The sequence below is a fragment of the Drosophila grimshawi genome, unplaced genomic scaffold (assembly GCF_018153295.1).
Source record: "Drosophila grimshawi isolate 15287-2541.00 unplaced genomic scaffold, ASM1815329v1 contig_1006, whole genome shotgun sequence".
Taxonomy (NCBI): domain Eukaryota; kingdom Metazoa; phylum Arthropoda; class Insecta; order Diptera; family Drosophilidae; genus Drosophila; species Drosophila grimshawi.
In genome coordinates, this window is record NW_025062489.1 from 14,843 (window position 1) to 27,094 (window position 12,252).

A 12,252-nucleotide genomic window follows, 5' to 3' on the forward strand; every position below is an offset into this window, starting at 1 on the left:
GCATCGATGGAAAGCTTTCCATCGTTGGGTACATATAGGTGTAAATTATTTAAATTATTGCATATGCCAATAAACATAAATAAGAACAACAAAAAAACAACTAAACAAAAAACAAAATATATATACATCGTTAACACAACTATTATAACTTTGGGCTTATACATATTTATTCGGAGCTTTGTCTTTAATACAGAAAATATGTCCGCTTCATGCGACTTATGCTACTATATTCAAGCGACCAAAAGCGACTGCCTCACACTACATGAAAATAGTTGCAACATACCATCGAATAAGGTCTTGATCATAAGGAACTTACAATTACCGTTGCTCGCAGGCAACAACATATTAAGACTACAAAACGGAACTGCAAGACAAGCTGCGGTGTACGTAGGCAAATATAGCTATTTCCAGCACTCCTTTTCAGCGCAGTTTGCCTACTTCTTCTTAAACAAAATAAACTTTTACATATTCAGCGCATACCCATTAAGTTAACAAATTCCTTATGCTTTGCTTTACAAAGGTTTTTCGTTAACACATCAGAGATCATGTTCTTGGTAGATACATATTCAATTTCAACTACATTATTTTTTACCATATCTCTGAAATGATGATATTTAATGTCGAGACGCGCATGGAACTTAGCATATTTTGCTAAGCATTGAGAGCTTTGATTATCGCTACATATCCTTGTTACAGATCCCTCGCTGAAACCCATTTCACGCTTGACGTTGCGTATATGCAAATATAGTTATTTCCAACTGTTGTAAATAACGTGGCAAAATGAAGAGTCAAACGCAGTTTCTAATTATAGATTATCTTTATTATGCGAGAATGCGTCTTTAGTTATTGAAGAATTGAGAGCAACTCAACTTACAATGCAGAAAAAGAAATCAATTCATGTGTGACCTAAGCTTCGATACTAATCGGTATAGCAATACTTAAGTATTAATCGTTGCTGTGATATTCAAACACATTTCAACACCAAGAATAACCATACAACAACAATCAAAACTCCCTTTAAGCTTGTGCAATGCGAATAGCTGTTCCTAAGGCAAGCTTAGCGCACATTGCCCGCAAATATAGTGCCTACAAGATCGGTTCGCACACTTTCGTTGTTATTTTTTTTGCTTGCCAATATATAAAATAAATAAAAATTTGTTACAATTCCTGTGCACAGTACAGTTGAGATGCATGCGCACACCCCGTGCATAAGTTTCAATTCATGTTCTTAAATAATTTTTTAATTTTAATTAACTTTGTTTAGATTTACGTTAAATTTTCATAACGAACTATAAGAAAATTTGGTTCAATTAATTTGATAAATTTAATTAATTTTGGAGTTAAATAATTTGAATTAATTAACTTGTAGAAATTCATCTGGTTATTAGTTGTTTTCTTAGTTTCTATCAAATAATATTTTGTTAAATTTAATTTTGTTACTTTTTCTTAATTTGAATAATTAAAGTTATTTGACGTCCTTTTTTCCATTATTTTTGTACAACTATCATGGGTTTCAATGTAATTTTGCTAATGAAATTAATTTTTGTAATTAATTTTAGTAAATTAAATTTTTTATGATTAATATTATTTTGATTAGTATAATTAATCTTTTTATGCATTTTTTGAAGTAAATTTTTATAATTAATTTTTTAATTATTAGCAATAATTTTTTCTTATTAAGTAGATTCTATTATGGGGCTGACGCTATTCGCCTCTAAGGTAATTTTAGCTTTATGAAACATGGAAATTAATTGTGAAATGAATTGCTAAAAATCGTGAACGTTCCTGGGAGACATGGCAATAAAATGAGTTAAGATAATTATTCTTAGGGGATCTTCGATTGAATTCGCCTAGAAGATCATGGTTGGGTTAATGTAAAGAACGCGAGTGTCGACCACCACCTCAGACCTTGTCCATTTATTTTGTTGTGTTTTCTGTTGTATGCAAATTTTTTCGAGGAGTATCATCTCCTAGTTTACTTTCAGTAGGATTCCTAAATAATTAAATTGTATTCTCACTAGCAAAAATTAAATTAAATTAATATTGCTTGTATAAATTCTTTGATTAGGATGCATGCATGCATATTTTTAAATAAAGATCTTATTTTTATATATCCTTAACCGTAATAGAAATAAAATACAAATTAACATAATTAATATATAATTAGGACATGTGGTTTTTCTTCAGTAGCAGTGTCAGAGGAAAATTTGGAAATAAAACTATAATATATTTAACAGCTAAGTTCAGGGCATATCGTTGTCGAGCTCAGTCGACTACAACATTCTTACTTATTTAATTTAGAAACGCTAGCCCCAATCATCTTATAAAATGGACCCGTAAAATGTATGGGCTTAATAACTAATAAGCAGAGGCGAATTTATGAATTCTGTGTACACATAAAAACACACTATAGTATAAAAAGAATGTTTGTAATTTTCTGCATTGGAATTGTAAAGTAAATGCCCTGGCTCTTATGGGGTGCTTACACATTCTGTCAACATTGGCGAATACTCGATGACTGTGCGGAGAGACGTGGCAACGCTCCGGCCAGAGACTATTTGCACGTGTGTAGACACCTAAACGAATGTATCTGGCAATATTGCGACGAATAATTTTGATTGCAAGCCATTTTCCCGCCAGAGACGGCTGTTTATATGCAACATAAAATGCATTTTATAGATACATAGAGTCGTCAAATCGACCAAAAAAAAAGTACATCAGTTTGGGCTCAGGCGGGCTCAGATTGCAACGCGTCGAAAATTTTGCAGGGGTTGAGTGTTGAGCAGCGAACGCAGGTCATTATTTCACTTGACTTCGCTGCGACAACATCGCTGGTAAATGAAAAACCTAGCCTTTTATGATCATGCATGGGTGCGAACAGGTACGCACCTTTTTTGGTAGGCCCTAATGGGTTATGAATGTGAAAAATTAAAATTTTCGACGCGGTGCAGTTTGGTCCCGCCTGAACCCCATAGGCTCAGAAAAAATCCTTATTTCTTAGCGATTTGATACCTCTATGTATTGTCTCTTTAGTGGCGAAATCTAAAATATGTTAAGTTAACAGATAAAATAAGCATTCGAGCCGGCATTTGTAAGCATGTATTGCCAGATTTGAAATTAAATAGGCAATTTGTCGCTCCGCGTTAAAAAATAAAATATATGACAGCATTCCCAACGTGTGGGAATAGTATTTAATAAATCAAGAAACTGATGCCACCGCAGATTATGTAACTCAATTACAAAAAATATTTAACATGTCACAATATTTGAACAACCAACCTTTTATAAGTATAAATAATAGTAGTAGCATACCTAAACATTTGAAGAATGTTGCCGAGCTAATTCTGGCACCCAATCTAAAATAACAATCGGCTTTTGCTTATCAAAGTCAAGGATCACTCTTAAATTGTTCTCAAAAGTTGCAGTGGTTGTTATGGTCGGCAGAAAGATCGATAGGCGAGGGATGGGGGACCATCTTCAGAAAAATGGAGAAGAAAAAAAAAAGAAAAAAAGAGGAAGAAAGGACCGCATGCGCATGCGCTGAGAAAATAAGGATTTAAAAAGAAATTCAAATAAATTAGTTGTGAAAGAATTATGAAGTAATTATGTTTAAGTAAAATAATGTAAAATAAGAAAAGAAAAAAACATAAATATTTTGTAAGCTTTAAATTAAGTAGATAGATAAAATTGTATTAAATATATATAAGCGAATTTAGTGTTGGCCAACAAAATGTTAGGGATCACGATGTCACATGTATCACATGAGTTCTAAATTAAATAGTCTAAAAAAATTAACATGAGGTGGTAAATTAATATGATTGGGTGAGATGAGGGCATAAGAAACAAACAAGAAAGGAATAATTGTGAAAGGGAATTTCTCCAGGAAATGTAGAGGAGGAATCACTAGGATGGGAGGGACACGCAGGCTGTACAACATCCACACAGCCAACACAGCAGCGAGCGGACTGGTTTGATGGAAATATTTGTTTTTTTTTTTTATAAAAGAATACAAATTTTTTGTTAAGTCGCCGCCCAATATATCGCGGTCGAACTACCCCTGAACCGATAGCTAGCCGGCTGAGCGATATATTGGTGCTTTCGGCAGGCAAGGCATAACATGGTGTCTGTTAACACGTAGCAGCAACAAATAGATAGACAAACATTTTTTGCATTTGCTGCCCTGCTTAGTTTTGCTATAAAAAAATATACACTTATTCTACTGTATTTATTGATTTTGCTTGACGCAATTTTAAGAACTTGTATATATGCATAAGCCACATGAAAGCATTTCGTAAATCATAAGATAGACATACATATACATACATGTACATATATTCTTTATCAGCATGGAATGCAAACTTGATCCTGCCGATTTGGTCAAAGAACATCTTTCAATTGTCATTAGTAGTGAAAGTGAAGCTTAGATGGTCCGTGAGCCGGAGAAAAGGCCGAGCCACGTTGCCGCTGAAGTGGATCAGAAGCTAAAAAGAAAAATAGAATTTGATAATTAGTTTACCGGCCAATTAAAATTTCTTAAAAATAGCATACGTGGAAATGGGGTTTACAAAGTACGTCGAGTTTTCGAGTCGCGATCCGTGCATTACTGTTTAGTGATTGTCAACGTTGTCCGACTTTGTGAACGGGCGCAGCCAATAGAATTAATTAATATTTCAGAATAGAGAGCAACAATTGTAGGGGAGCTGGAACGATAAAGGAGTTTTTTAGCGTGTGATATTAAATTATTTTCGTTTCTTGTTGTATGGATTGTTACCTCTAGGCGTCATACGGTGTTACCCTCATCTCACCCATCTTAATGTTTAAATTGTATTTTCGAGAGTGCTGAGTTTGAATTTTGAGTATTAGTTTTTTGTAATAATTCGATTCCCAGGGATAGCTTAGTTGTCAACATTATTGTTACAATACAATTTTGGACTTAGAGATTAGGTTAGTCAAATATTTATTATAGGTTACATATAATTGTTTCTGAGTTATTTATTGGTTGTTGGTATATTTATTGAATATTTATTTATTTATTTATTTAATACATGTATAGATTTAATCAATGTTTATTGAGTAAGTGGTTATATGTTGCTTATTTAATAATATAATAATTTATTTTTCCACTGGAGATTGAGTAGAAGTACAGATAATTATTTTCCGTAGACATATTTATGCATATGAAGTAAATTAAATATTTATACGTTTTGTTTGTTGCATGTTGAAATATATATAAAGTTAATAGTTACATGAGCGATGGGGTATTCAGGCAATCGAGGAAAGTGCGGCGTAGCGGGAACTTGCAGAGAGATAGAGAGCAAGAGAAAATGCGTCCAGCTACCCGTGCACAAAATACCAAACCCACCGAAGAAATGGAGAGTACTTCTCATCCAGTCGGAATGCGCAGCCGAGAAGATGTAGCGAGTACCTCGTCATCAACGCAACAAACCAGGAGTGAAGTGGAGCTACCCAGTGAGCTGAAGTCGGCTATTAATGTAGCGGTAGCCCAAGCGCATGAGACCTACAGGGCATCGCTGTCCCAGGAAATGAGCGCTTTTAAAGAGACAATGGAGGCCAGCATATTAAGTTTCATGCGGGAAATCAACGAAGTGGTCTCATCCCTGAAAGTGGACAAAGGAAGAAGCGATTCAAGTTCACAAGAAGCGAGAGAGGCGAGAATTAATCGATCACCTGCACCTACTCACTTTTTCATGGATAATCGAGCGTTGGAATCAGAACAACAGAAACAAGCCGAACAACAACAAGTTCCCGTATCGTGCTAGATGCAAAAAACGAGTAATGATAGTGGACACTATCAAAGAAACCGCACGAGCATCGGGGATACGAGGCAGGACAGTAGTCACATCCGAAGGTGGGGCCTGATCTTCGATGGAGACAGCAGCAGTTCCAAATAAGGCGATCTGAATTTGAGAGAACAGAACTGAGAGAACGTAAGCAACGGCATGGAGAAAGCACGGATGAATACATTCAGGCCATTTTGGTGCTAAGATCGCGGCAATCCAGCTGTTTCTCGGACTACGACTTAATCAAAGTGATTAAAATGAATGTCCGAGATCAGCTATCAAGGATAATTTACCCGATGCCGATAGCCAATCTCCAGAAACACGATGGGCTAGAACGTCAGCGAGTCAAGACTATGCTCGGTCCCGAGAACAAGCAAGGGTACACGAGATAGCTGCGACGGAACAGGATCCAGGGAGCGAGCCACCAGAAACTCTAGAAGCTATTTATCGACCGAAGGAGCCGGGAGATCGTTCAAGCCTAACCTGCTGGAATTGCAAGCAGATAGGACATACATTCTTTGAATGTGAGGCACCAATAAGGAACATATTTTGCTATAAATGTGGACATTCCGGCGTAGTGTTGCCCAAATGCCCAAAGTGTCGACCGGGAAACACGGGTCGGAACACGATACAAGCGGAGGAGTCGCGTTCCAATTCGGCCAAAAGCAATCACCTCCCATAGACACCGTCTCGGTTAGTAATTATAAACTTGTAAGTAAGGATAAGGAAATAATTAATATTATTGCAAAAGTTAATCAAATAAACCATAGTATTGACTTACCAAACACCAGATGGTCAAAACGTAAATCCCTAGAGCAGAGACAATCGGAGTATGCTCAAGCGAAGGAGAGAATATTTAAAGATGCAGGTCAGGAGATGAGTGGGAAGACACGCTATAAAGTTCAGCGAGCACGATCAACATTCCAACAACGAAAGGCGAGACGAAACAGTTTGTGTGCAGCCATAAGATCGGCGATGCGCACCGATAGCAGGCCGTTCGCCAAGGTATGGATCGGTCACAAGGAACTCAATGGGCTGTTAGACACAGGGGCTTCAGTGAGTTTGCTGGAACACGGTGGTGCTGATCTGAAAAGCACGAAATTCGACTTTTCAAGGATACAGTACCGGTGAAAGAACGCTTCTATCCAGTTTCCCCAGCGATACAGGAATTACTCTTTGCTGAGGTTGACGAGATGTTACGGCTACGAGTCATAGAGCTTAGTGAGAGTCCATCGAATAACAGAGTAACGCTTGTTCGAAAGCCAGGAAAAATCGTCTCTGTCTGGATGCTCGCAAGCTGAATAAGGCGACAATCAAGGATGCGTATCCACTGCAGTGCATCGAGTCGATCCTTAGCCGAGTAGAAGATACGGTTTTCATCAGCAGTATCGACCTAAAACATGCCTTTTGGCAGATTGAACTGGAGGCAGAAAGTAGACCGTATACAGCCTTCACCATACCCGGGAGACCACCGTATCAGTTCAAATCTATGCCGTTTGGTCTTTGCAATGCAGCGCAACGACTTTGCCGTCTAATGGACAAGGTGATTCCACAAAGGCTCCGAAGTCATGTTTTCGTTTATCTAGATGATCTGCTAGTGATTTCGCGAACATTTGAAGAACATTGCCATCAAACTTAACAATCGGTATAAAGAAATCCAAGTTTTGCTATAAATATTTAAAATATCTGGGATATGTAGTTGGCGATGGTGCGGAGATACCCGTTCCGAAAAGTTTACGTCAGCTACGTCGGTTTTTATGTACCGCTGGATGGTATCGCCGCTTCATCCGGAATTTTTCAGCCTTATCTGCACCGCTTACGGATTGCCTGAAAGAAAAGGTCAGTTTAAAATGATAGAGATCGCGCTGGAAGCTTTCACAAAGTTTAAAAAGGCACTCACCAGTGCACCACTTTTGATCCATCCCGACTTTAAGAAGCCATTTTTTATACAGTGCGATGCCAGTCACATAGGTATTGGAGCCGTCCTATTCCAGCTCGACGAGGAGAACGCCAGATCGAGCATAGAAAGGGTGGAGATAACGTAGTTGCCGACATGCTCTCTCGTCCTTTCGATGCAGAGGAGGCTGACTTCTTTCAATTCGAAACGACCGCCTTTGAGGAACAGACATACCTAGATCGTATCAAGCTGATACAGCAGAACGAGGAAAAGTTTCCTGATTTGCGTGTGGAGGATGGATTATTGTTTAAAAAAACACAATTTATTCAGCCAGATATGGAAGAGTTCCATTGGAAACTATGGATTCCAGAAGCACTAACGGACACACTGATTAAAGAGGCACATGAAGGCGACGCGAACATGCATGGTGGATGCGCAAGGACCATAGGTAGGCTCAAACAAATGTATTTCTGGCCGAGAATGGCAATGCAAGTGAAGGCTTACATTGCGAACTGCGACACGTGTAAGGAGACCAAACACTCGACGCAGACGAATAGACCAGCCATGGGAGGAGAGACAATGACGGATAGACCCATGCAAAAACTATATATGGATTTTTTGGGACCATACCCAAGGTCGCGAAGTGGTAATGTGGTTATTCTGGTAGTCATTGATCATATGTCAAAGTTCATTTGGTTGAAAGCAATGCTTAAAGCGACGGCAAAAGCGGTGATCCGATTTCTGCACAGCGAGATATTTTCCATGTTTGGGGTTCCAGAAATCGTTAATACGGATAACGGCAGACAGTTCACTTCAGAGGAGCTTACAAATTTCCTAAGTGAGCGAGACATAACCCACATTCGATCTAGAAATTACGCACCACAGACAAACGCAGCGGAAAGGGTCAACCAAACTATCCTAGCGGCGATAAGGACATATGTTGGAGGCGACCACACACGTTGGGACGAGAGACTGCCCGACATCCAAGGTGCGGCCCGAAGCGCTATACACCATATCATTGGAATCTCGTCATACTTTGTGCTGTTTGGACAGCATATGTTTACAAGCGGAAAGGATTACAAACTCGCTCGCAAACTAGGAGCCTTTTCGGATGCCGAAGTCCAACATCTTTCCAGACAGGACCGGCAACAAATCACCCGGCAGGAAGTCCAGAAGAATCTGCATAGAGCATATGAGAGAGCGGCTAAGACTTATAATTTAAAAACGCGGGAAATCCACTATGTCTCAGGGCAAGAAGTTTTCAAACGGAACTTCGTGCCAAGTGATTTCAAGAATCGGATTAATGCCAAGTTTTGTCCGAAGTACGTCAAATATCGAGTCGTTAAACCAATTGGAAACAGTCTCTACAAGCTGGAATCAGGATTGGGGTATTCCATGCAAAGGACTTGAAACAATAGCAGTGTAAGCCCGGCTAGCTCAGTCGGTAGAGCATGGGACTCTTAATCCCAGGGTGTGGGCGATGGCCTACGTTGGACAAATATAGCACTCCTGTTTCTCTGAAATGAACCTCGAAACCGTAGCGTGGTGTTATGGTCGGCAGAAAGATCTATAGGCGAGGGATATCGATGGGGGACCATCTTCAGAAAAATAGGGGAAAAGAAAAAAAAAAGAAAAAAAAAGAAGAAGAAGGATTTAAAAAGAAATTCCAATAAGTTAGTTATGAAAAAATTATGAATTAATTATATATAAAGTAAAATAATGTAAAATAAATAAATATAAAACAAAAGTAAAAATAATAAATAAAATAAAAACATACAAACATACAGACCAGCGGCAGCAACAGGCGGAACTATTCATCGCCACCATCAAGGAGGAAATTGGACAACTGGACTCAGGAACCAAGAAATCAAAGCCCGGAGACCGTGAGACGACTCGGATTGTATCAACACATCTGTGAGTTTGTTCCCGCCTAATTGCGGCAGAGTGAGCCAAAGACAGCTGAGCGGCCCTAACCAATGCAATAGTGATGCTCATTTTGTCAATCAGTGATGCGCACTTTTGAAGCCAAATAATAGAAAAGAAAAAAACATAAATATTTTGTAAGCTTTAAATTAAGTAGATAGATAAAATTGTATTAAATATATATAAGCGAATTTAGTTTTGGCCAACAAAATGTTAGGGATCACGATGTCACATGTATCACATGAGTTCTAAATTAAATAGTCTAAAAAAATTAACATGAGGTGGTAAATTAATATGATTGGGTGAGATGAGGGCATAAGAAACAAACAAGAAAGGAATAATTGTGAAAGGGAATTTGTCCAGGAAATGTAGAGGAGGAATCACTAAGATGGGAGGGACACGCAGGCTGTACAACATCCACACAAGCAACACAGCAGCGAGCGGACTGGTTTGATGGAAATATTTTTTTTTTTTTTTTTTATAAAAGAATACAAATTTTTTGTTAACTTGCCGCCCAATATATCGCGGTCGAACTACCCCTGAACCGATAGCTAGCCGGCTGAGCGATATATTGGTGCTTTCGGCAGGCAAGGCATAACATGGTGTCTGTTAACACGTAGCAGCAACAAATAGATAGACAAACATTTTTTGCATTTGCTGCCCTGCTTAGTTTTGCTATAAAAAAATATACACTTATTCTACTGTATTTATTGATTTTGCTTGACGCAATTTTAAGAACTTGTATATATGCATAAGCCACATGAAAGCATTTCGTAAATCATAAGATAGACATACATATACATACATGTACATATATTCTTTATCAGCATGGAATGCAAACTTGATCCTGCCGTCTGTAAGTCGCTGCGCCTTTTCTAATTGTATAAAATTACAAACTAACAAAAACAGCTGTTGACCATTCTAAATATTCTAAATACTAAAAATACCACAAGACAATAAATTAAGTCAAAATAAAAATATGCTCCGTTGTATAATTTAATGGACAGTTAAAAAAGATGAAATTCTACTGATAATGCCACTGTGGGATATTTATGAATTTAATATTAAATAAAAAATTATAAATTAATTATTTTATTTGTCATTGAATAGTACCATTTATAATATTAAATAAATATATATTTTGTTATGGTCGGCAGAAAGATCGATAGGCGAGGGATATCGATGGGGGACCATCTTCAGAAAAATAGGGAAGAAAAAAGTGAGAGGGAAAAAAAGGAAAGAAAAAAAGAGGAAGGAGGGACCGCATGCGCATGCGCTGCAGAAAATAATTATTTAAAAAAGAAATTTGAATGAATTGATTATGAAGTAATTATATATCAAATAAAATAACATAAAATAAATAAATATAAAACAAAAGTAAAAATAATAAATAAAATAAAAACATACGAACATACCAACCGGCGGCAGCAACAGGCGGAGCTATCAATCGCCACCATCAAGGAGAAAATCGCCAGGGACAACTGGACCCAGGAACCTGGAAGTCGAAACCCGGAGTCCCGGAGACACTTCGGATTAAATCAAATCACCTGTGAGTTTGTTCCCGCCTAATTGCGGCAGAGTGAGCCAAAGACAGCTGATCGGCCCAAACCCACGCAAAAGTGATGCTCATTTTGTCACTCAGTGATGCGCACTTTTGAAGCCAAATAAAAAAAGAAAAATAAATATTTTATATGCTTTAAATTAAGTAGATAGGTGAACTTGTATTAAATATATATAAGCGAATTTAGTGTTGGCCAACAAAATGTTAGGGATCACGATGTCACATGTATCATATGAGTTGTAAATTAAATAGTCTAAAAAAAGAAACATGATGTGGTAAATTAATGTGATTGGGTGAGATGAGGGCATAAGAAACAAACGAGAAAGGAATAATTGTGAAAGGGAATTTCTCCAGGAAATTTAGAGGAGGAATCACTAGGAAGGGAGGGATACACAGGCTGTACAACATCCACACAGCCAACACAGCAGCGACTTTGCCGCCCAATATATCGCGGTCGAACTACCCCTGAACCGATAGCTAGCCGGCTGAGCGATATATTGGTGCTTTCGACAGGCAAGGCATAACAATTTCTTACATAAAATATGTAAGAAAAATCGATAACGCTGTTCACGGAAGCAACTCTGAATTTTCGTGCATGGCTGCATGCTAAATGCTATAAAATTGCGCGGTCTTTTTTAATATAGTTTCTGAAGGCAGAAATTTAGTTTAAAAACCAGTTTCCACACGCTGGAAATGCTGCCATATATATATATATATATATATATATATTTTTTTTTTTACGCAAAGCGCAGAATTTCACTCAAAATTAGACGACAAATTATTGATGCGGCTGCATTCTTAATGCATGGAAAAGTCAAGAGGAAACAAAAAATAAATTTAAGTGGAGAAGTCAGTAGGTGCGGTAATGGATTGCTCAGAGGGAGGTTAATGTATAATAGAAAATAATATAGTATAATTAACATTTGTATATTTGAACAACATTAAAGATCATATTCGCTCAAATTTGTAAGTGTAAATTTAACAAATTTATTTTCTTTTCCATACAAACAGCCGTCTCTAGCTGGTCATTGGCTAGCAGCTTGCCATTCAAAGTTTTGCGGCGTGATGTT

At 37.7% G+C, this 12,252-nt stretch overlaps 1 protein-coding gene across 4 annotated transcripts; it reads right to left on the bottom strand.

Moving 5' to 3' along the window:
• Window positions 1-4,369: 4,369 nt before the first annotated feature.
• LOC116805599 lies at window positions 4,370-11,098 on the bottom strand. 4 transcript variants are annotated; one of them, XM_043216407.1, is made up of 5 exons: window positions 11,037-11,092; window positions 9,484-9,714; window positions 9,188-9,296; window positions 4,549-4,700; window positions 4,370-4,481 (listed from the first exon to the last, which is right to left on the bottom strand). In XM_043216407.1, exons 1-4 carry the CDS (start codon window positions 11,076-11,078, stop codon window positions 4,663-4,665), a joined length of 420 nt encoding a protein of 139 aa, XP_043072342.1. In that variant the 5' UTR covers window positions 11,079-11,092; the 3' UTR covers window positions 4,370-4,481; window positions 4,549-4,662. The 4 variants fall into 4 exon arrangements, 1 of the variants encoding a protein (XP_043072342.1); XR_004365275.2 differs by lacking the exon at window positions 9,188-9,296 and having other exon boundaries at window positions 9,476-9,714; window positions 11,037-11,098; XR_006246922.1 differs by lacking the exons at window positions 9,188-9,296; window positions 9,484-9,714; window positions 11,037-11,092 and adding an exon at window positions 5,247-6,080.
• Between the last annotated feature and the right edge of the window lie 1,154 nt (window positions 11,099-12,252).

Bases quoted from the DNA above. Each gene is read 5' to 3' on its own strand.
- LOC116805599 (XM_043216407.1), bottom strand. From the start codon at position 11,078: ATGGTGGCGATTGATAGCTCCGCCTGTTGCTGCCGCCGGTTG. The intron at 9,715-11,036 runs GTATGTTCGTAT...TGGCTTCAAAAG, and splicing joins CCTGTTGCTGCCGCCGGTTG to TGCGCATCACTGATTGACAA. The intron at 9,297-9,483 runs GTATGTTTGTAT...ATTTTTCTGAAG, and splicing joins CCTGTTGCTGCCGCTGGTCT to ATGGTCCCCCATCGATATCC.